This window comes from Sus scrofa, chromosome 1 (assembly GCF_054392235.1).
Source record: "Sus scrofa isolate SSC_HxYL_T2T_F1_AM1 chromosome 1, Sscrofa_HxYL_maternal_Yorkshire_Landrace_v2.0, whole genome shotgun sequence".
NCBI lineage: Eukaryota > Metazoa > Chordata > Mammalia > Artiodactyla > Suidae > Sus > Sus scrofa.
In genome coordinates, this window is record NC_139383.1 from 286,810,982 (window position 1) to 286,838,562 (window position 27,581).

Consider the following 27,581-nt stretch of genomic DNA (forward strand, 5'->3'; position numbering starts at 1 on the left):
TGCAGCCATAGGAGCTCATTGGATTAGGCAGGCTCACTCTCAGTGCCATGGAATAATATCACTGAACTGTGCAAAGCCACACACACCCCCAGACTGGCTTCTCCGTGCCCGAGGAATGACACCCTGAGTTTGGGGGTGAGGGATCAGTCACGACGGGAACAGGCAGAGAAGCGGGGAAACGGGCACGGGCACCCGGGGTCACGCCAGACTCTCAGGGCAGAAATCCGCCCAACTCCTGAGAACAAGGCAGGAAGCCCCGGGGTGGCAGCTGAGGGGCCCCTGGCATTTCATGCAGGTCTGTCCTGCACGTGGTCCCCACCTCCGGGAGCGCTCCGTCTCTGCCCACCACCGAGGCAGGTCTCCCCGGGGCGCGGAGCCCACCCGCAGCCTGCTGACTCGGGGGAAGGGGCCTAACCCTCAGCACGGGGTGGGGGCTCCCCGCACACTGTGGGGGCACTGACTGTGGAGGGGAGGGGAGGGCCCAGACTCAGGGTTCAAGGGCAGCTCCAAGGCCTCCTGGCTGAGTGACAGGGGCAGGAGTGCCCCCTCGAGGCCTCTGTTTCCTCATCTGTAAAGTCACCTGCAGAACACACCACCCAAGGAGGGGGGCGGGTAGAAGAAGACAAGTCCCCGCAGTGCCGCCCCATCAAGGCTCTGTAAGCTCCTCCCACTGTCACCGTCATCACCACTTGGGATGCTCAGTTACGCCGCTTATACGAGATGTCAGCCGCTAGGGCCTGGGGGGCGGCGGGGCATGAAGACGCGGGGTCTGACCTCAGGCACCTTCCAGTCCACAGAGACGGGCATCCAAGAACCTGATCGCAGGGCACCCCACAGACAACCCCAAGGCCAAACGGGGGTGTGGGTGCTCTTCCGTGCATGGAGTCGGGGGGGGGGATGTGAGGCTCCCCAAGTGGGGGACCCTTAGGCATGAACTTGGCAGACGGAAGGACATCCAAGGCGGGAAGGGCAGACGGGAGGCAGTTCCAACCCTGAGCCCAGCCAGCCAGGGGGCCGCGGACCAGCTGGGCCCCCGAGCCCCCACCCCGCCTCTCCGAGCCTCGGTCTCCTCACCCCTCACAGGCTGGGGTGTGCAGCCCCTCATTCAGCCCCCACCTCCGGGGGCCCCGCGCATTGGAGCCCACCTTTCTTGAAGTGTATTAGTCCCCCTCTGCTTCCCGGGACAGGTCAGGGCGGGCAGTGGCGTCCGGGCGGGGACCCCAGGCCCTGGCTGAGCCTATGAGGACCCCAGACCCCACCCCTTCCCCTTGGGGTTCTCTCCAGCCTCGGAACCACATGGGGTCGACCGGGTGTCCCCAGGAGCCGCACTTCTCACGGGGACCACTGTGGGGTCAGCACCGTTTCAGGAAGATGGTGGCAGCTTCGGCCACTGAGCGGTGAGGGGTTCGTTCACATACCCCATGAGAGGGGGCCACCAGCTCGTGGCCCACAGGCTGGCTTTTCAAGGGCTCAAATTACTTCAATGGACAGGGATCCAGCAAAGAATATTCGCCCGGGCCCCCTACTCTAGAGGCAGCCCCGCCGGGAGCGGGGGCAACGAGGTGGCTGCCAACACGGCAGGTGCACGGTCAACGCCGGCTCTTATTTTGGTCATGATTCTTAGGCTCAGTCTGCGCCACAAGACAAAGGAGAGCCAGGACAAGTCTCCCCAGGAGGAACAGCCGTTTCTCCAGGAACAGAGAAACATCGCCGTCCAACAAGAAGGAGCCCCCACTGGCAGGAGGCCGGGGAAGCCTGGCACCGCTTGGTCACTGCCTCCTCCTTCAGGATGGGCAGCCCCGCCCTCCAGCCCTCTGCCCCTTCTCTGGGCAGCCGGCCACAGGGCCCCACCCTGGCCATGCTCTTCTGGAAGGGCCACCATCCAGGGACTCCTGCCAGTCCCTGGGGGGCTCCAGGAGCATAAGAGGAGGCTGGGCCCGGGCTGGGTGTGCTGCAGGACACACCGGGGAGGGGAACAGAGCAGACCAAGGATGGGCCGGGGCAGAAGGGGAGACGCCGCGGCGGCTGCAGGTGACCTGGCCCCAGCCCGGCCCCCCCCTTCAGGATTCAACCCGGAATCACGACTGCCTGTGCCTGGAGCCTGCTTCGCTCCAGGGGCCTCGCTTCAGGAAACGCCAGCTCTCGGCCCTCTCGCGGCCGACCTTGTGGCAGAAGGCCACTGCCATGTCACCACCAGCTAGGGACAGTGGGGCGAGGAACTGCTCATCCGTGAGGTCCCTCAGGCGAGGGGACGTGGAGCTGCCCGAGCAGGACGCTGAGGCCGGCTCCCCTGGCGGGGGGGCCGCTGTGTAGAGACCCCCCACCCCCCACCCCCCGCTCCTTACTCGGCCAGCTCCTCCAGGCTGCGGTACACGTCATCGTCACTCTCCGCGGTCTCCTCCGACGGGAAGGGCCTGCGGGACAGGAGACAAGAAGGGAGTGAGCGGGTCGCGGTGGTGCCACTGCCCTGGCCGGGCCTCGCCTGTCGCCCATCACGGGCCCCCGGGAGCGAGTGCCCGCTGGGCTCTGCTGGCAGGAGCAGATGGGCTTCTGTCCTCTCCCGTGGGAGGAAGCAGGATCCACGTTTCTCGGCTGTGTGACACAGGACTGTCCAGGTGGAGGTGCCGAGAGAGGGGACCTCACACCCAGCTCAGCCCGGGACATGGCAAGAGTCGGTCCCTCCCTCCAGGGCCCGGCATCCCTGCTGGCAAAGCAGGGGAACCGGGTTGGGGACCGCAGGAAGCGTCCATCCATGCAATAGTCCTGGGACTCCAGAAACGGGGACGCGGGGCTCCCGGCGCCCTCGCAGTGGAGCACAGGAACTGGACCCCAGGAGAGGGGCAGGCCGCGAGTCCCAACCGTGTCTGGACGTGAGACCCTTTGTTTTTTCTCCATGAGAGTCTGACTGTTCTGTGTCTGGGGGATTCCCAGGGTCCCTGCAAACTCCGTTACCCTAAGACGCATCTGGGAGGAGAAGGGGCGGGACATCAGAGCCTCCCGGAGTGGGGTGGTGAGGGGTGGCACGGCTGCATTCTCACCTGGGCAGGTGTCTACCTGGGCAGCTCAGAACCCGTGGCATCAGACCTCACAGGAGAGAAGGAGGAAATGGGGGCTCACTGGGAACGCGAGTCACTAGGGCTGAATGAACCCGGGCCCGAGTCCTGCCCAGGTGCTCAGGGCCGGCAGGTGCAGGCGAGGTGCGTGAGGGCGTGAGACGGAGGATGCGCGGGGCCGTGGGCACGGCCGGGGTCACCGGAGGCAGGCGGGCGAGGCTCCAGCCCTGCGGCCACCTGCACGGCAGGTGCTCCACCACTTCCGTCCGCCTCTCCTCGCCCAGGCTATGGACACCACCCAAGAAAATTCACCTCCGCCGCCTCCGCAGGCCGGAGAGCCCGCTGTCCAGAACGTTCCAGCATCTTGTTTCCTTCCAAGCAGGAAGGCGGTGCTCGCTAAAGTAAGAGCCGTCGTTACAAAACGTGTCTCTTCCTGTTTTGTCCATTTTTATTTATTTATTTTTTTTGCTTTTCTAGGACCACACCCGCAGCATATGGAGGTTCCCAGGCTAGGGGTCGAATCAGAGCTACAGCGGCCGGCCTACCCCGAAGCCACAGCCGCGCGGGATCCGAGCCGCATCTGCAACCTGCACCGCAGCTCACGGCAACGCCAGATCCTTAACCCACCGAGCGGGGCCAGGGATCGCATCCGCATCCTCACGGATGCTGGTCGGGTTCGCTTCCGCTGAGCCACGACGGGAGCTCCTGTCTCTTCTTTGAAAACTGACCCATCTCGATGTGTGTGATCTTCTCACGCTCTCTCTTCCTCCCGCCAGCGGCTCGGTCTGCAGTCCTTTTCACCCCTCTTCATCTGCCTTACCCCAAGGAGATGAAACAGGAGTGTGACTCAGAATTACCCTGCCAGCCGCAAAACCCCTCCTGCTTTGATTCCAACATCCCGACTGGGGGCCACAAAGCCCCTTGAGAATCAAGGTGCAAATCCAGTTAATTTCTGCCACAGCCAAACAAAGACAGCCTGCCAGGGACATGGTGGGGCCTCGCACCCTGGCCCCTAGAGGCCGGTCCTGGGACGGGACAGAACGCAGGGGGTCGGGGAGGCCATGCCAGCCTCTGGCCAACTCCTACCCACTCGCCCCACTGTCTCCCTGTTCATCTACCTCCAGGCTTCGTGCAGGCTCTTCCCTCGGCCTTCACCCCCCCACACACCCAGTTCACCTAAGTGCTAGTATCCTTCAAGACCTGAGCTAAGGTCCAGCTCATGTGGGAAGAAGTGGCCACTCTCTCAGCCCGGATCCACTTCTGCCTGGTACAGTGCCTGGTACCAGAGGGAGGGAGAGGTGGGTGAATGGATGGATGGATGGATGGACGGACAGACAGATGGGTGTGATGGATGGATGGCTGAACGGATGGATAGATGGTCAGACGGATGGATGGATGGATAGACGGGGGGATAAATGGACAGACAGATGGACGGACAGACGGACAGTCAGATGTACAGATGGAAGGATGGATGGATGGACAGATGGACAGATGGGTGAATAAATGGACAGACGGATGGATGGACAGACGGACAGACAGATGTACAGATGGAAGGATGGATGGACGGACGGATGGATGGATGGACAGACGGACAGACAGATGTACAGATGGAAGGATGGATGGACGGACGGATGGATGGATGGACAGACGGACAGACAGATGTACAGATGGAAGGATGTATGGACAGACGGATGGATGGATGGACAGACGGACAGATGGGTGCATAAATGGACAGACGGATGGATGGACAGACGGACAGATGGCTGGACAGATGGAAGGGTGGATGGATGGATGGATGGATGGATGGATGGATGGATGGACAGACGGACAGATGGGTGAATAAATGGACAGACGGATGGATGGACAGACGGACAGATGGCTGGACGGATGGATAGATGGACAGACGGATGGATGGATGGACGGGTGGATAAATGGACGGACAGATGGACAGACAGATGTACAGATGGAAGGATGGACGGACGGACGGATGGATGGACAGACGGATGGATGGATGGACAGACGGACAGACAGATGTACAGATGGAAGGATGGATGGACGGACGGATGGATGGATGGACAGACGGACAGACAGATGTACAGATGGAAGGATGTATGGACAGACGGATGGATGGATGGACAGACGGACAGATGGGTGCATAAATGGACAGACGGATGGATGGACAGACGGACAGATGGCTGGACAGATGGAAGGGTGGATGGATGGATGAATGGATGGATGGATGGATGGATGGATGGATGGATGGATGGATGGACAGACGGACAGATGGGTGAATAAATGGACAGACGGATGGATGGACAGACGGACAGATGGCTGGACGGATGGATAGATGGACAGACGGATGGATGGATGGACGGGTGGATAAATGGACGGACAGATGGACAGACAGATGTACAGATGGAAGGATGGACGGACGGACGGATGGATGGACAGACGGATGGATGGATGGACAGACGGACAGATGGGTGGATAAATGGACAGACGGATGGATGGACAGACGGACAGATGGCTGGACAGATGGAAGGGTGGATGGATGGATGGATGGATGGATGAAGAGGCATGGATAAATGGACAGATGGATGGAAAGACAGATATCTGGGAGAACAGGCGAGTGGCAGAGAGGCGGGGTTTGTGGGTTGACGGGCACCTATATAAGGAGTGGGAGTGGGGGGTGCGGGGAGGGAGGACAGATGGGTGGGTGGGTGGGTGTGCCAGGGGATGGATGGGCGGACAGGGGAATGGATGGCAGATACTCTCCAGCCGTTCCCCCACCGCCACCAAACAGTAAGTGGCAGCCCCGGATCAGAGACAAGGAAGCATCTTCAAGAAACCCTTGTGAGGAGTTCCCTCTGTGGTGCAACGGCACCAGCAAAGGCTTTGCAGCGCCAGGATGTGGGTTCGATCCCCAGCCCGGCACGGTGGGTTAAAGGATCTGGCGGTGCCAAAGCTGCAGTGCAGGTCCCAACTGCAGCTCAGATTTGATCCCTAGCCCGGGAACCCCATATACCACAGGGTGTCAAAAAAAGGGCGAAAAAAGAAAGGTTTATGAGAAACCACGCAGAGGTACACAAGTCAGCCCTGAGCCGTGAGCTTACATGACTGACCCTGATTTAACCGGGAGACACATTTGCAAGAGGGTGTTTGAGCAGTTTCTGGGGCCACGTTCCAGCTATAACTTCAAGCCCGGGAGGGGCTGGAGCAGGTGCGACTCTGCGGTCCCCTGCCACAAGGCTCGGCTCCGTCCTTCTGCCGCAAGCCCCGGCCGATCATCCAGACCCCACCTGGCAGCACCTACCCCTCGGGTCCCCCTTCCCCCCTCGACGAGACATCCAGGCAATCATGGTGAAGTTCAATGTGCTTTCAGAGGGAGGGTGAGCATCAGGCAGGGCAGAAACGCCTGCCCAGAACTGACCGGAGTCAGACACCAGAGGCATCAGGCAGGGCAGAAACGCCTGCCCAGAACTGACCAGGGGTCAGACACCAGAGGCAGTCACACGGGTCCCCGAGGGGCGGGCTGAGTTCCTCCAGCACCATCAGACCCTTCCTGAGGACGCATTTCCTTGTGCCCAGCTTCTGGGAAGCCCAGTTTCCCACAGGCACACTGACTAGAATTAGGGGATGCCCGGCTCGGAAGCAGAAAAGCTGCCAAGGAATCTGGCTGGGCCCACGCGTCAGGCAGCGTCAAATCCCCCCACCCCCCAGCACCCGCTCTTCCCGGGGGGCGGGCGCGAGGCTCCAGCTGCTGCTTTAAGGCCCCCTCAAATCAAGCTTCACACTCCAACGTCAACTTTAGTATCCAGCTGCTGCGGCCGGCACGGCCGTGTGCAGGATCCCTGGCCAGAGGAAGGAGACCTGAAAAACAGGGTACCCCGAGGCGGTGGCCAAGCTCAAGAACAAAGAAAAGAGGGGGACAGCTCCTACTCCAAGCCGGCTTCTCCCCGCCTCCCTCAGCCTCCGAGTATTGGGCACCTGCTCTGGGCTGGCCTTGGGGGCCACCAGCCCCCTGCTTCGGGGAGAAGCCGCAGCTTGCACGTAGCTCTGGAAGCAATACATCAGACTTGGGTCCTTGCCTGCGGAGCTTCTTTGAGAATCGGCTCAAAACCGTGGCCTCCACAAAGTGCCCACATGTGTGACTGTGCCTGCAGCCGCGTGGGGAAAGGACGCAGAGCGGGCGAGGGGGCAGGCCCCATGTTCCGAGGTCCTGGGCTGAAGGTGGGGACGCAGGCGCAGGCCAGCTGGGCGCAGAGCGCAGTGGGATGGGCCATCGGAAGGCCCGCGTGGTGGCGGGTTTGGTTTACGAGATGAAGACTGAAGGGGCGAACGAGAGGCCCTCTTGGGGAGGCGGGGTCCCGGGTCTCCGGGTTTTGGGGGGACTCACCCAGCTTCAGTCCCCCTGTGCTGTGCTGAGGGCTGTGGGGCCTGGATGCAGGGTTCAGGGACACACCACCTGCTTGTCATCGGTGATTTACCGTTTTCCAGGCGGCATCTGACACCCTCCCTGAGTTTCCTGCACTTCACTGCCTGGCAGCAGCCTCCCAGTGTCACTCAGTCCAACCTGAGCCACACCGGGCAGGGCTGCGGAGAGGCTCCCAGGCCCGCTTCCCAGGGGGTCCCTGCACCCCAGACCAGGGAGCCCCTGGCGCACAGCAGGTGCACGTCTCACGACTGCGCTAAGTACCCGTGGATGGTCCTGCCAGGACCCAGACCACTGCCCCAGAGCCACCGCCCCACACCCTGGAGAGAGGCCCAAACAGAGACCCCTCTGCCCTCTGTCACCTTCATGTTAGGGAGGCCTGGTGGGGGCACTAAGAGCCAGGCCTCTGCAGCGAACAGATCTCGGTTTAAATCCTGGCTCTGCTGCAGCCTTGCTGTGCGACTCCGGGCAGGGCACTCTCCCTCTCTGAGCCTCAGTTTCCCTGACTGTAGAATGGGGTAGCAGTCAGTGTTGAGATTAAATGAGATAACACCTGTCAGCCTCTTAGCCCAGGTCCTGGCACCCGGCGAGTGTCCCTTATACGAAGCCTGGGTCACCTTCCGTCTCCTCTTGGGGGGCTTCCCCCAGGAGCCCACCTTCAAGTCCACGGCCTCAGATCCCGCCACTCCCCCCTTCCCCACGGCCTCCGGAGCAGCAGCCCCCGTCGGCTTCCCCAGGGTTCCCATTAGGATCGGGAAGTGCCCCTTGGCAAGGGCCTTTGGCCCTGCCCCGGGCACGCGGGGTCGGCACCACCACTACCACCGGGTCGCCCCACCCGCCCTGCTGGGCTCTTTCTCCCCCGCCCCCAGTGTCTCAGAAAGACGCCAGCCACACGGATGTCCAGATTCAGGAGGGAAGAGTTCGGGTCAGCGCTCGGCTCAGACCCTCTCGGGCCGTTCCGAGAATCTAGGACATGGGGTCTGTTTTTCACAGTGACACTTCGGCCGAACGCGACCAGGGCTGAGCGGTCAAACTTCATCCCTCCCCCGACGTGTGCAGGGAAGAAAGCGGAACTTTGCCATCCAGAAAAGCACGAAGGCACCCAAGTCCTGTGCACCCATCAGCAGCCGCCCCTGGTCGTCCTTGGCCAGCCGGGGGGGCATCGAGAGAAGGGGCGGGCCTTGGGTTCACGTTGGCTGCCCAGCTCCTGGCATCTGTCCTGCTGGCCTGGGTGACCACCGCCCGGCCTGCCCAGGACGAGCGAGCGTCCTAGGAATGCCAGGGCTGAAACGGGGACAGCAGGGCCTCCACACCTGAGCGCCCTCGGAGGCCACTGCCCGGTCCGGGCCACAGCTTCCTGTGCCCAAGCTGGCCTCAGCACGAGGTCCGGTGGGGCTGGGGAGATCTCGCCTCCCCAGGTGAGGTTAGGGGTGCAGGCAGGTGCTGGGTGAGCAGGAAGAGGGCAGGTGGCTGGGAAGGAATGCCCAGGGCCCTGGGAAACACCCCCTGGTACCATCTGGGGAAAACGGCAGCCGGGCAGACATTAAAGGCACATCAAACGCAGCCTGAAGGCCCCGACAGGCCCGTTTCATTATTCAGAGTGACCTGGGGGCCACCTGCTAATTGGCTGGGAGGCCTCGAAGCCCTGGGTTTTGCTGATTAAAAGCGGCTCTCCGGCTACACAGCCTGACAGTCCAAATAAGCCACGGACCTCGTTTCTCTCACAGCCCACCATGCACCCACGCGGATGGGCCACCGCGTCCGGGGCCGTGCCAGGCCGAGCCACCCCACCCCAGCCACACCCAGCCCAGGCTACGACGTGCTATCAGAGACGCTGGGCCACACCTACGCCCCCCGCAACGGAGGCCACACGGGGCCGGAGGGTGTGGGCACGGCCCCCAAGGCACAAGCAGCAGGAGCAGACAAAGGAAATCCGGAGGGCTTCCTGCAGGAGGGCGGGGAGCAGGTGGGCAGGGCAAAGGCTCATTTGAGTTCAGCGCTCTGGCCTCACGTCAGACCAACAGGGGCTGGAATCGGTCGCACAGCTTCCTCGGCCCTGAGCTTCCCAGGGGACCCGAGGTAACCCACCTGTCAAGTGGGGATAAACCACCTGCCTTGCACACAGGCCTTTGGTGAAGCTTCGCGAGAGGCGGTGGGGATGCGCTTCCCACGGGGCTGGGCGCGGAAGGAGGTGGAGGCGAGGGTGCCGGTGGACGGGTCAGGATTTAGGGGCTGGAGGAGGCAGCCGGGCAGAGGCGATCACGCCCTGCGGTGGGGGTCATACGGGCTCCGTGTGGCTGGGACGAAGCGGGGAGGAGGCCAAAGGGCCTGGGGACCAGGGATGAGGGACAAAGCGGCCAATGGGCCAGCCCACGTGCCACCACCAGGATCTTAAGCCAAAGTCAACGCAGAGGTAGGAGGGCCCTCAGTCTCCCCGTGACACCTGCAGAGGCAGGTCTGGCAGACGTGCAGGTGGGCAGGAAGTGTGGCCAGCTCCAGGGGAGACCCGAGGGCACCCCAGCCCCCAGCCAGGCTGCTTCTGCCTTTTCTTCCAGAACCCTAGCCAGGCAAAGGACAACACGGACCTCGGGTCAGAAGAGAATGTTTTGTTTCCTGCCATCCCACTGGCGGGGGGCGGGAGCTGAAGCTGCTGCCGCTGACAAAGGAAGGTGGCTCTCAGCAGCTGCGACACTGAATATAGTTCTGCTCTTCCGGCATGCTTCTCGGAATGGCAGCAGCTGGGAGCGGAAAGGCCAGCGTGCCAGCAGCGCTGCCGCTCCCTACGAGCCAGGCCCAGCCCTCCACAGCCCATCGGCCGTTTCCCCTCCATGCCACCTTGCCCTCTTCCCAGGGGACACCTGCCCGGCCTCGGCAGGAAATCCCAATGGCCTGCCAGGGCCCTGCCGGATGGAACGTCCTGGAAATGCCCATCAGAGAATGGGAAGTGTCACTGAGCTCGCCACAGACCAGCACAGAGAGGCCGCACAGGCCGGCAGGGGTGCGTCCCAGAGTCAGAGCCTGCACGCGGCCCCCTCCCCGCCAAAGACAGCCTCTCTTCCCAGCCAGCAGGCCAAGGCCTCCCCGCAACCCCGTTTTTACCAGCAGAAAACCGCAGCGCATCTGCATAAAGTGTGTGTGCTGTGGAGCTCCCGCTGTGGCTCGGTGGGTTAAGACCCCACTAGTATCCATGAGGACGCGGGTTCGACCCCTGGCCTCACTCAGTGAGTTAAGGACCTGGCGTTGCCATGAGCTGTGGTGTAGGTTGCAGATGCAGCCCGGATCCGGCTGTGGTGTAGGCCGGCGGCTACAGCTCCAATTCGACCCCTAGCCTGGGAACCTCCACATGCCGCGGGTGTGGCCATAAAAAGAAAAAAACAAAAACAAAAAGTGTGTGGGCCAGAGCCCCTTGGCCAAGGGGACCTCGCCCATGAACAGAGCGCTGGGCGGAGAGGGGCGGGGGGGCAGAGACAGGTTGTAGCACAGGGATGGATGCAGGGCAGGCCGGGTGCCAGGGAGGAGACAGCCAAAGGGCGTGGGGCACCACTCCCTGCACCGCCAGCGCCTCCTGTGGCCTGCGGGGCCCTCGCTCCCAGCCCCCCAGAGGGCAGCTCTCAGGAACTGCGGCCGGAGGGGCCCGTGATGCCCTGGGCGAGGGTCTGTGCCTGGAACAGTGCTGGCCCAGCCCTGGGACCCTGCCGCCCAGCTAACTTCCAGCACGCGGGTGGGGTGCGAGCCCATCCGCTCCAACCAGCTGGGCTCCGGGGCTCGGCCTCCTCTGCCGGGTGGGGCTGAAATCCAGATTCCCAGGGCCCAGGGACGCGTTCTGTGAGGTGACCCGTGGGAAGGGCCCAGCCCCATGCACGTCGCTGCTGCTACGATGGGGGGGTTGACCAGACGAGAGGGACAGGAGGACGGACGGCTCCAGAGAGGCCAACCATGACGCACAGGACACGGAACCGCATCCTAGGACCTGACCGATCACGTGACAGTGGCGGAACCAGCAAGTCCCAGGAGTCGGCTTACGCCAGGCGACTCTCTTTATTAAGGGTCTGAAACAACGGAGCCTAGACAAAACCGCATGCGGGGGCAGGACGGGGCGGGAGGGGGGGAACAGCGGGAGTTTCCTTGTGTCCTGGGAGCCAGAAGGTTCTAGCTTGGGGCTGACTGGCAGGCTGGTGAGAGTCACGCACTATACATAAATGAATAAATAACAATAAAAGAGGGGGAGATGATAAACAGGGAATGATAAGCCAGCTGAGCAATGCCAAGTCCTTTCTCTCCTGGCAAAACACTGCTACGTGTTGCCTAAAAGTGAGGCCGCGTGGGGGGCACCAGCGCGGGGACCCCAGGCCACGTGGGCAGGCTCGGCTGCAGAAGGCTGGACAGCGTGGCGGTCCCCGCGAGGCAGCCTGGCGGGGCCACGTCTGAGTCCACCCACCAGTCGCTCAGAGCCTGACCTCAGGCCAGTCCCTCAGCCTCTCAAGCCTCGGTTTCTCATCATTAAAACGGAGACCACGGCAGTTCTCCTGGCCGAGAGCCCCCCCATCGCGCGGCGGGGCAGGTTGAATTCCGGCCGCGGGGCATCCTGGCTTCACCGACAGGCAGAGGCTGTAGGAGCCAGGGTGTGAGTTGCCAGGTCCACCTCCTGGGCCACGACGGCCACTCTGCTCTAGCAGGAGGCCGTCCGCCCGTCTGGCTCCGGGGCAGGTGGCATCGAGCTGAACACGGCCGACATGCCAATTCACAGCTGCAAGCTGGTGAGCCCCGGGAGCTATGTGTTGGCACTGAGGGGCCTCCTCCGTCCTGAGAACAGAAGGACCCGGCGCTGGGGAGAATTGCGGTGAGGGGGACGATCAGGTGACATCGAGGGGACCGGCCCCTATCACCAGAGACCCTCAGTGTCTCTGACTCACCGGCTCGGTGCCTCCCCACCGGCCCCTGCTGGGAGCAGAGCTGGGGGCTGCAGAGAGCACAGCGGGCCTGGCCCCAGCGCTGGGCTGGGGGCTCTGCCAGCAGCCAGCCTCCCAGGCCACATCCCCCCGCCCCCGGCCGCACTGGGACGGCACGTTCTGTTCCGTGGCGTTTTTAATGACCTCACATCCCCTCCCGCATGAGGATAAATCCCAGCGCAAAACACGACAAGACTTCCTTTCCGGGCTCTGCAAACGAGCTGATAATGCGACACAGCTGCCCGATAAATGTTTAATGGCGGGATTTGCTGAGGAGGCGGCCTCTGATTGTGTGGCTTGTTCCGGAGCGAAGCTATCTTCGCTCCCGAGAGGGAAGGACGGGCGCCGAGGGGGCCGTGGCTCCAGGGTTCGGGGCCACCCTTCCAGGCCCTAGCTCTGAACGGTGGTGGGACGGGGCGCCCGCCAACGAGGACACCACCGTCCTTGCAGGCCTACTCTCCTGTCCCTGAACCCCAAAACTCCCTGCCAGCTGCCAGCCTCCCCCTAGGCACTCAGGGCTCAGCTCCACACATCAGGCGTGCTGGGGGCCGAGGGACCCCGACCCCGTCCCTGCCCCGGGGCTCACAGCCAAACCCACATGCCCGCTGTGTGAGTGTCCTGGGGCTGCCAGGGGCCGCGTACCACACCCTGGGGGCTTGAAGCAGCAGGGAGCCATTCTCTCAGAGATCTGGCCAGAGCAGAGGAACAAAGCAGGCTACTCCCGCAGGGAAGGTACGTACGATAAGAGTGTGCGAGACCCCCTGGAGTCAATGATCGCCCAAGACAGCGGACCTGCCTCACAACTGAGCCCCGCCACAGACGCACGAGCCGCGTCCCAGAACAATCAAACTGGGGGAATGGAACCCACATCCTGCCCAGCAGGGTCCGCAAGTTAATGATTCCTAGGACATGCGCTAAAAACAAAAACAGAGGGAAAGGTGACACGATGCTGAAACCGGAAATGACAGACCATATTTTGCTATGTTAACGCCTTTCTTTCATTCCCACGGCGTGCCCGGACGGTCCCCGTGTGCCCACGTAGGGAGAAGAAAACTCCCCCGCCTGACGTCACAGAGGCGCTGCTGACGGAGGCCGAGGTCCACCCGAGAGGGAAAGGACAGTGGTCTCCCCGCCCCGCCCCGCTCCTCCGCCGACGGCGAAGCTGCAGCCCGCTGGGTCCTCAGCACAGCATCCCTCGCCCGCCTGCCTGTCAACCTCCCGAGCGGCCTATTCTAGTGAATTGCTTCTCCTCTATCACTTTGCCCCTCGCTGAATTCTTTCTGTGCGAGACATAAAGAACCAGGGCTCCTTGGACCCCTCAGGACCCGTTTTGTTTTGTTTTTTGTGGTTTCAGCAGGCACCCCAGATGGGCCTTGGCCAGACGGCAAGGTGAGCGTGTGGCTGGGTCCCCTCCAGGGACAGATGCGGTGTCAGGATGCATTCTGGGGGTTTCCCGGTCCCGGAGGCCAGAAGTCCTAAGTGACGGATCGGGCAGGGCCACTCGGTGCCCCAGGGAGAAGCCCTCCGGCCTCCCCCAACCCCTGGTGGCCCCAGGCAGCCCTGAGCTTGGCAGCATCGCTGCTGTCTCCGCCTCATCTCCACGTCCCTCCTCTGTCTCTTGTAAGGGACACACGTCCCCTGTGTCTCTCATAAGGACTCTCGCCATTGGATTCAAGGCCAAGGGGACAATCAGAGTGATCTTATCCCAAGATCTTTAATTAATGACCCTGACAAAGACTTTTTCCAAAAAAGCTCACGTTCACAGGGTGTCTCTTCTTGGGGCCACTCCTCAGCCTGCTCTGAAGGAAGCTCAGCGCTAAGAAACCCGCTGGAATCCCGCCCGGCTGGAATCTCTCAGGCTGGCCCTTAACCTGATGGCTCTGGTTTGGGGCCGGCCGCGTTCCCCGCTCTCCGTGCATCTGCTCTGCGCACGGCTGCGGCCTTCACCTGCTTGTGACGAGGGTTGAGTCCATCTCCCCACCTGGAAGTGCCCAGTGGCTGGCGCCCCACCGGCACCGATAAAATGAAAGAACAAAGGAGCAAAGGAACGAATGAATGGACAGCCCCCAGGCCCAGCCCCCACCTGCCCGGGACCCCGGGGAACAGATGGTCCCTGGGCCTCCGTCTCCCCGTGTGTAAAAGGGGGTGAAGGGCCGGGTGTGGGAGCCGCACAAAGACCAGAATCAGCCCGGAGGGCCTTGGGAGTCTTGGGGGTCACAGCGCCACAGGCCAGGTCTCACTGCCCCACACAGACGGCTCTCGGCCTGTGAGGCGGCCCATCCGCCAGGAACCCCCTCAAGCAGCGTGGACTCTCACCTTCACACAGGGACCCCTGCCAGCGACGACGGGTCAGTGCGGCACCAGGATTCCAAATGAGGGCACCCAAGCCCCCTGAGGAGCGCTGGGGTTGTGGGGGGAGCGGGGGGCAGACAGGTGCCCTTGGAGCCCAGCCCCATAACAGCTCAGGCACCAGCACGCTCCCTCCACTGCAGGCTCAGAATCAGAAACTCGCCCCTCATAGCCCTCAGGCAAGGGCAGGCAGACCCCCACACAGACGAGGAAGCTGAGGCCCAGGGAGGCTCCTCCCACCCCTGTCTGTCCCTCGGCGCTGGACCTAGCATGTGCCAGACACTGCGCTGAGGGCTCAGGGTCGCCCAGCAAATCCTGACAGCAACCAGGAGGGGCTACGGGATGCCCCACTTTACCCAGAGGTCATGGAGGCTTGGGGTACAGAAACTGACCCAGCATCCCACCCTCACCTCAGGCGGCCGGGTCCCCGTCCCACCCCTACCCCCACCCCCGCCGCAGCACAAGGTCGAGGGCCTGCCCCATGCTGGGGAGCAGACAGGCCCAACCCATCACCGCCAGGCCACGGAAGCCGTGACCCTGACCAACTCGTAGCACCACACGGAGACCAACCCACTGGCAGTCACAGAGAGAGGATGGAGTGGGGCGGGGGGTGGGCGGCAGGACAGGTGGGTGGACGAGCACATAGATGGACAGTTGGAAGAAGGACGGGCAGGTAGCGGATGGATGGGTGGAAGGACAGACGGACAGAGAGGTGGGTGGACGTACAAGTGGACAGATGAGGGGTGGACGGACGGACCACCGGGTGGCTAGACGGACAGAAGGACGGGCAGGCGGCGGGGCAAGGGGGAGAGGAAGCGAGGGCGGGGGAGGGAGGGAAGAAACAGTAACAAAAACCCCTTAGCTCAGCAGACTGCGGGCAAGGCCAGCTGACAGCGACTACAAAGAGCTGGGAGTGGGGCAAGCCGAGAAACTCAGCTGCGTGCCGTCCTATTAAAGCCCCGCGGCCGCCGCCGCCGCCGCAGCGCCGAGGCTCCAGCTGGCCGCTCGGGCCCCTCCAGCCGGTCCCCCGCCCGCCGGCCCGGCTCCCGCAGGCATCCGCTCCCCGCTGCCCTGCGGGCAACGGCCGGTCTGTGTGTTTCTGAACAAGGGCGGCTCCTCCCCGCTCTCGTGCAGAGCGGGAGCCCAGAGGGAAGCCCACGGGGTGGTCCTCCCCACTTCTGACCAGGCCCGGGCGGAGGACGGTGGAGACGCACTCGGCCAAAGCCACCGCCCGTCTCCTCCCCCCGTCCTTCGACGACCCCGCTCACAGACGGCGCCCCGACCCAGCCGCAGGCGCCAACCACGCCTGTGTCCGGGGAAGGATGGCGCAGCCCCTGGACGGTCAGAGAGGTTCAGAGGCTCCATGCACCACCCAGGAGCTCCATCCTGGTGGCCGGTGCGGACAGGACGCCGCCGAGGTCAGCACTGGGCCCTCCCCTCCGCCCCCTCCTCCCCGAGCCTGGGTCACTGTCACCAAGCTGGGGCAGCGGGTGCTCGGCCAAGAGAGGGTGGGAGGTTTAAGGCCGCGTGGGATTCCCGCCCAGAGGACGTCCTGCGCGCAGGCAGCACAGGCCGGCGTCACTCCATCAGGAGGCTGGAAAACGAATCCACACGCTGTAACCACTGCCCTCGGCGGGGGGACACGGCCCGCGGGGCCCCTCCTTGCTCTGAGGCAGGTTCCGTGTGATGCACGCCTGCGAGGCCCGAGGGCGCGGGACGGGCCATGCAGAGCCACAGCCCCCCCTGCTCCCTGGAACCAGGCGGGCCCACAGAACACACACCCGCTTCGAGGCACAAAGCAAACCCCCCCGCCCCCAGGGTCGGCCGGCCTCCAGCGCTGACTGTCACATCAGCTCCTCAAAGCAAAGGGACAGAACTGACCAGGCCTCAGTGTCCCTTCCCCCCGGCCCCCACGCCCTCCTCCAACACCTCCCAGACAGGCGCCCCCCCCTCCTAGCCCCGCCTTCACCACAAGGAGCCCCCCCTTCCCTTCTAGGACCTTCTACAGAGAGAGGACCCAGAACACCACAGGCACCTGCTGCCCCCGCTGCCGGGCCCCTACGTTCGGGTGTGAAATGCTTGGGAAGGAGACCGAGGTGCATGGACACCGTGGACATGCTAACAGCTACTGGACTGCACGCTTTAAAGGGACGACATTTATATTATGTGACTTTTACTCCAATTCAATAAAACATCAGCGAGCAGAAGAGGGGTGGGGGGAGGCTGGGCCAGGACCCCGGCCAGGGCATCAAAGTCAGGCCCCTCCCAGCTCCCAGGAGCACCCAGCCCAGTGAGGCCCCAGCGGGGTGTGTGTGGAGGTGTCTGTGCACCTGAGGCCCTGCAGTGGCCTCTTGCCCGATCGCAAGACCCCCATGCGGTGCCGAAATGTGCATTGGCTCCTCCTGCTGCTGTCACCAAGCACCACAAACAGTGGCCTCAAACAACACGGGCCTGTCACCTTGCTGCTCTGCAATGGGTCCTATGGACTCAGATCAAGGTGTCAGCAAGGCTGGTCCCTTTCTGGAGGCTCCAGGGGCGCACCTGTTCCCTGCCGTTTACAGCTCCTGAGCCGACCTGCACTCTGTGGCTTCTGGCCCCGTCATCGCAGCTCCTCCTGACTCTGACCCTCCTGCCTCCCTCTTACAAATGTCGTGGCGTCAGAAAGCTACATCCACACAAACGGAATCTGCAGAGAGCTCCTCCCTGCCACACGCATCACAGGCTCAGGGCAACCCTGCAGGGTTGCGGGGAATCTTCCCAGCCTATGGAAGAAGAGACAGAGGGTCCAAGAGCACCCCTGCCTAAGGTCACTGAGCAAGCAGGTGGCTGACAGACGAGACTCTGTGGGCTGGGGGCGTCTGGGCCTCCCCTTTCAGTTTCGGCCACAGAGAGGGTCTCTTGCCATCTCCTCCCTCCCAGACACTCACAGCCTGACGCCCCCAAACAGGACACCCCTCCCTCGGGAGGGCCAGCTCTGGCTTCCGCAAGGACTCGCATGCCCCGTGGACGACTCCCCCATCACATCACTTCTGAAGACCCCCGCTCCCCGCGCCCCGGCAGGCACCAGGGTGGGGCGCTTAGATTAAGCCTCCTATTCATCAGCCTCTAAGAAGCATAACTGGGGCTTCTGTGAAAAATCAGCTCATTATGCACAGAGCAGGCCTTGTGAAAATGACCATTTTTTTAAAAGCAGCACGCTGGGCTCGTCTCCAGCCATGAAAAGAGGAAGGGCTGCCTCAGGGCTGCAGCCTTGGTCTGTGGGTTTTCAAAAAAGAAAAGAGCCTGGCTAACGTGACACCTTTGGCTAATTACTAACAGGGTATTAAACGCGGCTGGAGGAAGAGCCTAGACAGCGCATCGCATTCGTCTTGGCGGCTCCCTGACGTTGTCACCTCTGGGGACCTCAGCCTGTTGCAGGGACAAGGGCTTCTTCAAGGGCGCTGGGCTCAGGTGGGGGCTCCGTGCAAAGTGACAGCGGTCCTGTCCTCGGGGACTGACGGGGGACAGGCCCCTGGGGAAGTTCTGGACCGGGGCTTAGCCGAGGAGGGAGCACTGTGGCAGCGGGCGCCAAGGGTGAGGACAAAACGCGGGGGCAGGTCTTCCCGCCAAGGCCGGGCTCCCATCTGGAGGCCCCGCCCCCTCCATTTGTCTGCAGACACCCCCCCCTGCAGTAAAGGGTTAACTCGGCAGCCCTGGGCTGCCCACACCCCACAGGCCCAACCAAGCTCTGGCCTGCCCAGCTCCTGGGAGAGGCTCGGAGCCCCTGGGACACCCCGCTGAGAAGGGCGTCTTTGTTCACGGGGCGCTGGGTCAGGCCAGAGTCTGGGCTAACGATGGGGTTCTCGGGGCCTTGGGGCTGGAGGGGCTGGAGGTTAAGGCCACCTACATGGGCAGTCAGCCGGGTCCCCAATGAGACCTGGCCACCGATGCTCGGGGGGGGGGTCCCCTGGCTGGCCACGCCGCATGTGACGTCACACGTGGCTTGAGGGGAATTAAGCCCCGTCCACCCGACTCCCGGGGAGGGGAGACCCCGAGCTCCAGCCTGGCCTGGCCTGGCCTCGAGTCCGTGCCTTTCCCATTTGCTGCCCCGAGCCTGCCCCTCTCGCCGTGAGGACCCAGAGCAAATGAGTCCTGGGGAATCGTGGAAACTGAGGGTGGGCTTGGGGGCCCCTACGCCCCCTGTTGTGTTATGAAAGCAAACACTCACAGGTACTGGCCCGCTGCAGACCCCTGTGGGCCCACCCTGCCTACGGGCCTCAAACGCCTCATCCGACCCCACTCTGATGAGCCCCCCCGGGCTCCTCCCGGTCCCACAACGGGACGCGGCTCACGACTCTGCCGCGCATCACACCCTCTCTGTTCACGTCTCTCTGGGCCGGGTCTTCATTCTCTGTCCAGGGGACCACTGCACCCACAGGCGGCCCCGGAACAGCAGGGGAAGAGGGGCAGCCTCAGCGAGCAGGCCGGCGGCACCACCTCTGTCCTCCCGCTGCCGGGCAGGGTGCACGGGGACTGCGGGGGCAGAGGGCTCCAGGGGCGGTGCAGGGACAGGGACGGTGAGAAGGCCAGGAGGGAGGGCACCACCTCGCCCCGCAGGGGCCTCCACACCAGCCAGAGCAGGACGCATGCCCCTCTCACGGTCCCCACCACCTTCTAAGCCACCAGCAGGTCCCGTCGCCAGGTACACCGCCCAGGGACTCAGGCTCTCAGGGTCCACGGACCGGGGGTCTCGGCCTGGGCCCCGCAGGACCAGGCAGGGCGTGAAGCGCCTGCACCGAGGCCACCACGGCAGGACCGCGTCCCAGCAGAGCCGGCTGGCTCGTCCACCCAGGGACCCCGCTGGGCTCCTCGTTTGGGAGGATGTTTAAAGGATTTAGAGAAGGACCGTGGCTCCTGCATCACGTGGAAGCACAGATAAAGGGACTGTTTCCTACAAACGTCCTTCCTGCCTGCGGGTGCGTCCACATACGCACACAGGTGGAGAAGATGCTAGAACGGGCTGGGACGCGCCCCTGTCCTGAGCCAGCGGGAGAGAAACGTTTCCCGTTTTCCCGTTTCTGGAAAAACAAAGACACAAAAACTCACCTGCCGTCTTCGTATCCAAAGACAACATATGTTTTTTAACTGCACACTTTTGGATTTTATTTTTCTGGCCACACCTTCAGCATGTGGAAGTTCCCAAGCCAGGGATCAAACCCGAGCCACAGCAGCCGCTGCAGTGACAACGCCGGATCCTTAACCCGCGGCGCCACAGGAGAACGCCTAACCGAACACTTGTAAACTGTTACAGACCTCGCGAAAGCTACGCTGACACCCAGCCCGGGCCTCTGGAGGCCTCACTGGTAAAGCAAGGTTCTAGAACGTGGGCTGGACGGTGGGTCCAGGGGTGTCACCTTGCTGTGAATCTTTATACCTAAACGTGTTATTGACATTCTCAAATGTGATTTTAATAGTGGGTTTTAAACATTTTTAAACAGCCTATCCTTCGTCCAATATTATTTTTAAAACTCCTCAATTCAATGACATTCCTAAGTCCTTTGAGAACCCAACAAAGAGCTCCTGCGTGGGTTCCCTAACATTTCAACCTGTTCTGGCGACTCTCGGGACCTGGGCAAACAGCCCCACGAAGGGACAGCTGTGCTGGTTCACACGCGGTGACCACGCTGGTCCTGGGACCCCCCCACCCCAGTCCATGGATGGACGGTGCCCCCCACGACACCACCAGGGTGAAGCCTCCTCGGTAGTTCAAGCACCGTCACAATGTCACCTGCACCCACCCAGGTGGGACCCCATCCACGCCACCCTCGGGAGGCGGTGTTCCTGCCCTGCCAAGCCTCCTGTCCCCCCGGTGCTGGCCCACGTCCCCCAGGACATGACGGAAGCAGACTCTGTGCTTGTCCCCACTCGGCCAGGAACGCGGTCCCCCTGGCCCCAGGTCTGCGAGACCAGGCCTCAACGGGGGGTGGCCGGCTCCTCTCCCCCGAGGCCCGCACGCCGCATCTGCGGGTCAGGGACGAAAGGCCACGCAATTCTCTGAGGCCGAACCCTGCAATCCGGGGAGAATTAAACCAAAGTGGGACAGACTCCTGCCAGGAGGCCTTCAGCCCCAAGCCAGCGGGTCCCAGCTACCTCACTGGAGGCAAAGCCCGCCTCCGAGAGTGCATTTAGGTGGGCAATGGTCTGTGAAAGGATTAATTTGCTGATCTTATTACATAAATGGAAAGCGGTTTCGAGCCACTGGTAACACGCCTGCAAGAGTTCCCTGGCGTGAAGCTGGAGGCTCCGCCTTCCTCCCCGCCCCTTCCAGCTGAGAGCTGACGATAAAGGCACGGCAGAGGGTCCGGCTCCAGACGCCAGCGTCTGTGCCAGGGCACGTGGTGGCGGATGGAGATGAAAGGGCCGGCACTCAGCAGCGTGCGCCGCGCGGAACTCACCGGATCCCTTTGTTCTGGGCCAGGTTGTGCAGCGAGAGTCTGGACACGGCGGAGATGACCTGGGGGGAGACAAGGAGACGCTTCTGTAATTTCGCGAGGAAGCCGAGCGTCCTCATCAAACTGTGATGAAGTGGTTTGCAGACGGTGAGAAGTGTTCACTAAGCACATTTCATCTTGGTTTAAAGGAAATAAAACAGAAAGCCTAGGAGTTTTTAGGCTAAATACCTATCTTGCGTTTGTCACGCAGAGCGTGTCACTTTGGGGCACTAATATTTGCGGAGGGCTGTCGCACTCCCGGTGCAGCACTTCAGAGAGGAGCCGGGCTGGGCTCACAGCCCCCATCGGCCGTCTCCCGGCACCTGCTGAGAACGACTCCGTGAGCCTCCCCCTCCCCCAGGAGAGGGTCTTCCTCTTCGGGACCAAGGGGAGCCTTTGCAGGCATCGTGCCTTCAAAGTGCCCGCCCCAGGCTACGGTTCTGGTAGTTCCGACGTGACTCATAACCACCCCTATTCCCAGTTGGCCCTGCCCCATTTCGGGGATGCAGAAACAGAGGCCCAGAGAAGTCAAGTGACTTGCCCAAAGTCACACAGCAGCCCGGGGCGCAGCGTAGACACAAACATCCGAGCGGAGCGCTCTCTTCCCTTCCAGCCCCTCCTCTCTCTGTATGTAGGACCATTTAACAGGGTCCAGGTAGAGCCCCAGGTTCTGACTGCAAGAGGGGATGTCAGCAGGCTCTCCCCCGACGGACAGGTTTGTCAAAATCAAAGTCCTGAGCAGTGGCCGCTCTCTCCTCTGCTGCCCCTGCCCCAACCCAGTCCTGCCCTGCGTCCAGCCTCCTCCAGACACACAGGACCCATCCGCGCCCCAGAAGCCCCGACACAGCTGTGTTGGTGGAGGACAGGTGGCGAGCGGGGGGGGAGGCCCCAGGGACAGTTACGGGAGACTGAGGCGAGGAGAGGGCGGCGGCCAACCCTGAGCACAGGGCATCCCTCCCACGAGCGTGTCAGGGCGCAGCTCACACCGCTCCCTGCAGGACGGAGCGGGGCCTGGCGTGCCGGACACCACACACAGAGGAGGCAGAGCGAGGCAAGCCTCGACTTTGAGAGTGGCCATGAGTGTGTGCATGGGTGGGCGTGCACAGGAGGTGATGTGTGTGCCCTGCGTGTGCACATGTGTCTGAAGACGGGACCGTGAACCACTTGCCAGATTCCCAGACACCCTCTGCTGGGGACTGGCTGTCCCAGAAACTGGCCGATGGGCCTTTTGTGCGCGTCGTTGGGCCAATCCTCACCCCTCCAGGCCAGGCCGGCCCTGGACCGCTGGCGGACGGGAAAGCTGCGGCACGGTCACCTGCCCAGAGCCCCATCGGGGACACATGCCTCAGACTTCCTTTCAAGCTGCTCTCCTTCTACCAGCAATTTTCTAAAAGGGGGGAGAAACCCCCAAATGGTGCAGAAGGGCCCTTTCCCCGCCAGCGAGATGGCCGCCTTGACCCACAAGCTGAGTGCTGGGCTCTCTTCCGGGAGGGTTTCTATTTCAGGCCCCGGGACTCACGGAAGTTAGGAGTCTGAGGAGGGACAGGGCTCTTCTGTGTCCCTCAGACAGGACTCAACTGGCCTTCTGTGCCGCTGGCCCAGCCGGGGCCCCCGTCCTTGTGGGCTACAAGAGGCCTTTCACCAAAAATGAGCGACTTGGCTTCTGCTGTGCTTCCTGGCTTTGGAGGGCTCTAAATATTTAGGAAGACGGAAAATGAAAGCAATATTGCTTCACGTCCGCGGAGTTACGAGAAAGGATGCTAGAAACGTCAGGGCTGAAGGATGTGGATTCCAGAGGGCTAACAAGCCTCCCCTCTCCTACGCCTCCCATGGCAGACATTGCTAATCAACTGCCGCACTCCCCCTGTGGAGCCAGGTGCAGGCTTAGAATCCTTCCTGCAGAGTCCACACAGGCACCAGCAAGTGGGCAGCAGTGGCCTCACAGACGAAACCTGTTTGCCAACCTGGAGTTAGTGGCCAGGCCGAGTTTCATACGGGGAGGGAGCCAAGGCCGAGAGATGGTCCCCATGTCCCCAGGCCACCAGGGGACAGAATGGCTTCTCCGGCTGCTGTGACCACAGCCCCAGCTGTGAGCTCTCAGCCCCTCTGCTCCAGGCTGGAACCTAAATCACTAGCAGTGTGTGAAGGGCTCTGCTCTGGGCTCCCATCGCCTGCCTGGGGCAGCTCTTTAAACGGGGTTCACCACCCCAGCCGTGTTCCAGGTGCCTGTCCCGCGCTCTGCCTGGGCTGCGTGTTTCCCGCCCGGCGTCTGGGCGTGAAGGGACATCTTGGGTCCCGCCATGGGGAACCTCACTCCGGTGACCCAAGGCCCAGGGCAGGGGCTCCTGGCAGACCTGGGATCCCGAAAGCCATGGCGTCAGACAGGGCAGTGCCCCCCCCACCTCCGCCTGCCCCTGTGAAAGGCTAAGGAGCAGGCGCCTCTCCCTGCCGGGGGCGCAAAGCCCTATGGCAGCTCCCCAGAGCCCCCCACTCCTGGAACCAAGGAGGTGGGCCCCCGCAGAGGCAGCCCTCTCCCGCGATGATCAAAAAACCGCGGGGCCCATGGTCCAGGCTACTCTGAAAACATAAATGCCAAAGGATGACATTTCCCCAACTTTTATCTCCACTTCTTGTCTGCATCCCTGAGAATGAATGAAAAGACGTGCACCTGCTCCCTCCCCCTCCCCGCCACCCCCCCCCACATGCCCACTAACCGCTCCCGCCTGGGCGCAGAGAGCCTCGGCCCCGGCTCGCAACGGGACAAAGGGACATGCGGGCAGGGCCGGCAGGGGAGTCCCAGGAGAAAGCCGTGTCCCCAAGGGGACCTGGTAGGAGGAGAAATGTGCACGGCCAGCTCCCCAAAGCTGGAGAGGCTGTCAACGCTGCTCACGGCCATCAAGCCTCTGCCTCAGCCGTGACCTTTAACGTTTCAGCTGAAGGAACAGGAATGGGTGCGACGGCCCGAGGAGGGGCGTCGGGGTCTGGGGTCTGGACCTGGATGGCCACCTCCGCTCGGCCCCGCCCAGCCCGGCCTGCTCCGGCCCCACGGGCTCCACCCCGGCCACCATTCAGATGGAGACCCCCCCCAGGCATGCGTGGGTGGGAGGAGGTTTAGAATGCAGATGGCCAGGCCCAGCCCAAAGGCCAGAAGACAGAGGCCGGGAGCGGTGGGAGCCAGCAGAGCACTGGGCTTCGCCCCACACCACCTGTCTCGTTCACGGTCAAGGGCCTGCCTTCCTCGTCTTGGGAAAACTCCTGATGTGGCCGAAGGTCCTCTTTCCACTTCATCCTGCACATGCTGGACGCGGCTATCGGTCAGCGCAGCCCCCCAGCCACCACGGCCGAGAGCCTGCCCTGGGGCACAGGTCTGTGCAGACAGACTCCAGACACCCCTCCTCAGAAGGTGCCCCCAGAAGAGCAGGTATGGAGGGGGCAGCATGAGATGGGATGGGTGGGGTGGGGAGGGGTGGGACAGGGTGGACCATATCAGAAAAGAGAAATAAATTGTCATTTCTTGAAACTGCTGTTTCAGTCTAGAGCACATGAATGACTTTCGCTTCCCTGACTTGATAGATGTTCGATGCCCTACTCAGTGCCAGTGCCGGTGGTCGGGGGATCAGACTTTGCTCCTCCCCAGGCGCCATCGCCAAGTTCCAAGAGCCCCAGCAGGCTCCCTCCCGGGAGAAGGCAGCCCGGCCTGTGCCCGCATCTTACAAAGAGGAAGCCAAGGCCCAGACACCCATGGACTTGCTCGAGGTCAAGCAGGGGTTCTGAGAGCGGACGCTTCTGTTCCCCACCGCGTGGAACCTGTGGCGGGGTGGGGGGGTCCACACTCCCCCGTTCCCTAAGGGGTGGGCACAGGCCTCGGTTCCAGCATCTCCACGCAGAGAGCCTCGGGCATCTCAGATAAGTGGCACCTGTCATGTCCCATTTCAGCTCTTCCAGGCTCTTCTGGGGCTGGCATCACACGTGACCTCGAAAACCAGGCTCTGAGCTGCCTCTTCGCATTTCACAGTTGAGAAACACTGCAGCTCACCGAGTTTCGCAGATGCACTTAAGTCACAGACTGACCTTCAGAATGCTCAAAGAGGGGTTCCCTCGTGGCTCAGGGAGCTAAGGATCGGCGGTGTCACTGCTGTGGGTTGTAGCTGTGATGAGGGTTTGATCCCTGGCTCAGGAACTTCTGTAGGCCGTGGGCATAGCCAAAAAGAAAAAAAAAATGCTCAAAGAATGTCTGGGACATGAGTGGTGGATAGATGGACAGACAGACAAATGGTGGGCAGATGGACAGATGGACAAGTAGGTCGATGGTTGGACAGATAAATAGGCAGACGGGTGGGTGAACGGCGGATGGTTGGTGTACGGTGGGATGGACGGACGGATGGACGAACGGATGACAGAATCAGTGGCGAAGGTTCCAATGAGAACCTGCCTCCCAACCCCCACGGCTGAACCATCAGAACGTGAGCTACCGTTCCCTGAGCTCACACTCTGCGCGCGCACTAGGATGGACAGGACTCCGGGGACCAGAGAAAACAAGGACCCAGCCCCGGGCCCCCCAGCCGTAAGCGGCTGACCCAGAAAGTGCCCCAGGTCTGCGAGAGCCAGGTCTGTGCTTCCATCACCTGCACCGACACCAGGCAGGAGCCTGCCACGGGCAACAAAAGGACTCATTAGGAGTCATGAAGCAGGAACGGCGCAGAGCGCGGGACCTCCTTATCAGCCAGGACCACGCATCTGCACACACACACACACACACACACACACACAGGCAGCTCAGTGGAGCCAAAGAGGCAGGATGATCAAAGTCATTTACATATGTTGCCCCGGACACTCTCCTATCAGCCAGGGACATCTCCAGCCAACCCTGCCGCATACCGAGAAGCAGATCATTATGAGCGGCTTTCTCCAGCTCAGCCGTCTGCTCTTCCTCTTTTCACAGGGAGGGCAAGGTCAGGAAAACTTGTGCCGTCGCCTTCCAAGGACAAGCGGCCCGAGGGGCGTAATTCCTCGGGGATCACATGTGAGCACCGCGCCCGGTTCAAGCTCTGCCACCGAAAGGGAGGTGGGGACACCAGAGCAAGCAGAGGAGCAGGCCGCCTCTCAGCCAGCGCCCACCGTCTGCGCCGCAGCGTCACGGTCCACATGGGCTTTGCCTTCAATGGAGCCGGAAGGATGCGGGAAGGCGGGAGGGATCCGGACCCCAGACCCCAAGACAGCACATGAAAAACCGCAAAATGAAAAATGCCACTCGCTGAGCTGGGTGACCTGTGACAACCCCGGAGGGCAGTGCTCAGAGGGAGGGTCTGGTTGATCCTAGAGGGTCAGAGCTTCAAAGCAGTTTCAGAGGGAGAACGATGGGCTGGACGAGTCTACAGAGAGCTCAAGACTGGCCCCTGCTCTTTTTTGCCCTTGAAGGGATGCTTCCAATCCTGCTGCACGCCTCGCTCAGTGGGTCCGGGTCAAGACCCTCAAATGCAGGGGAAAGAGACCACCCCGAGCCTCGGGGACCAGCAGCCCGAACCCTCATGCCTCGTGCCCAGTTGGTGCTGATGTCTGTGACATGGACACATGAATGAATGAATGCCAAAGCCGAGGGACCCCTGAGCCCAGGTCCCTCCTAGACCCTGGACGCCGGCCCCACTCCCCTCTGCCCCCAGAGTAAGTCCAGTGAGCCAGTGCCTGACCTGCCCTGGGCTCCCTCTGGGCTCAGGCGCCGTCACTTCCACATCCACCCCCAACGGGGGCAGGGCTGCTCCTCTTTGCAAGTTGAGGAAACTGGGGCTCAGAGAGATACAGTGATGGGATCGAGGTCCCATGCCTGAGCCCGGCTCCTAAAACACACAGGAAGCCCCACACAGGCAAGAACGCTGAGGGAGTTCCTGTCGTGGCTCATTAGTAACAAACCCAACCAGTATCCATGAGGACACGGGTTCAATCCCTGGCCTCGCTCAGTGGGTTAAGGATCCGGCATTGCCGTGAGCTGTGGTTTAGGTCACAGATGCAGCTCAGATCCTGTGTTGCTGTGGCTGTGGTGCAGACCGGCAGCTGCAGCTCTGATTGGACCCTTAGCCTGGGAACCTCCATATGCTGCAGGTGAGGCCCCCAAAAGACAAATAAAGCAGGAATGCTGAGCATCTGTCCCAGCCACCTTCCCTGGGATAGGAGACAGCCTTGGTCCCACCTTCCTCCGTGAGCCTCGGACTCTGCTGCCAGCACCTCTGAGCCCACGGCAGGGTGGCTCTGCAGAAGGCTCAGCAGGATGGTCAGGAGGACAGGCCGGGCCCTGGCTCTGAGCGTCCCCTCCCCGCCCCCCCGGGCCTCAATT

General features: G+C 62.4%; 1 protein-coding gene across 35 annotated transcripts in view; it reads right to left on the bottom strand.

Annotated features, from left to right (window-relative positions):
• Positions 1-27,581, bottom strand: part of VAV2 (vav guanine nucleotide exchange factor 2) — a 174,252-nt gene that overhangs the window by 59,734 nt on the left and 86,937 nt on the right. For 26 of the 35 annotated variants that reach the window (XM_085001057.1, XM_085001054.1, XM_021071367.2 and 23 more), the window contains exons 3-4: positions 21,218-21,276; positions 2,346-2,414 (exon numbers count right to left, since the gene is read on the bottom strand). In XM_085001057.1, the coding sequence (XP_084857183.1) occupies positions 2,346-2,414; positions 21,218-21,276 (128 nt within the window). The remainder of the gene's footprint in view (positions 1-2,345; positions 2,415-21,217; positions 21,277-27,581) is intronic. The other 9 variants (XM_085001102.1, XM_085001101.1, XM_085001096.1 and 6 more) reach the window with 1 other exon arrangement.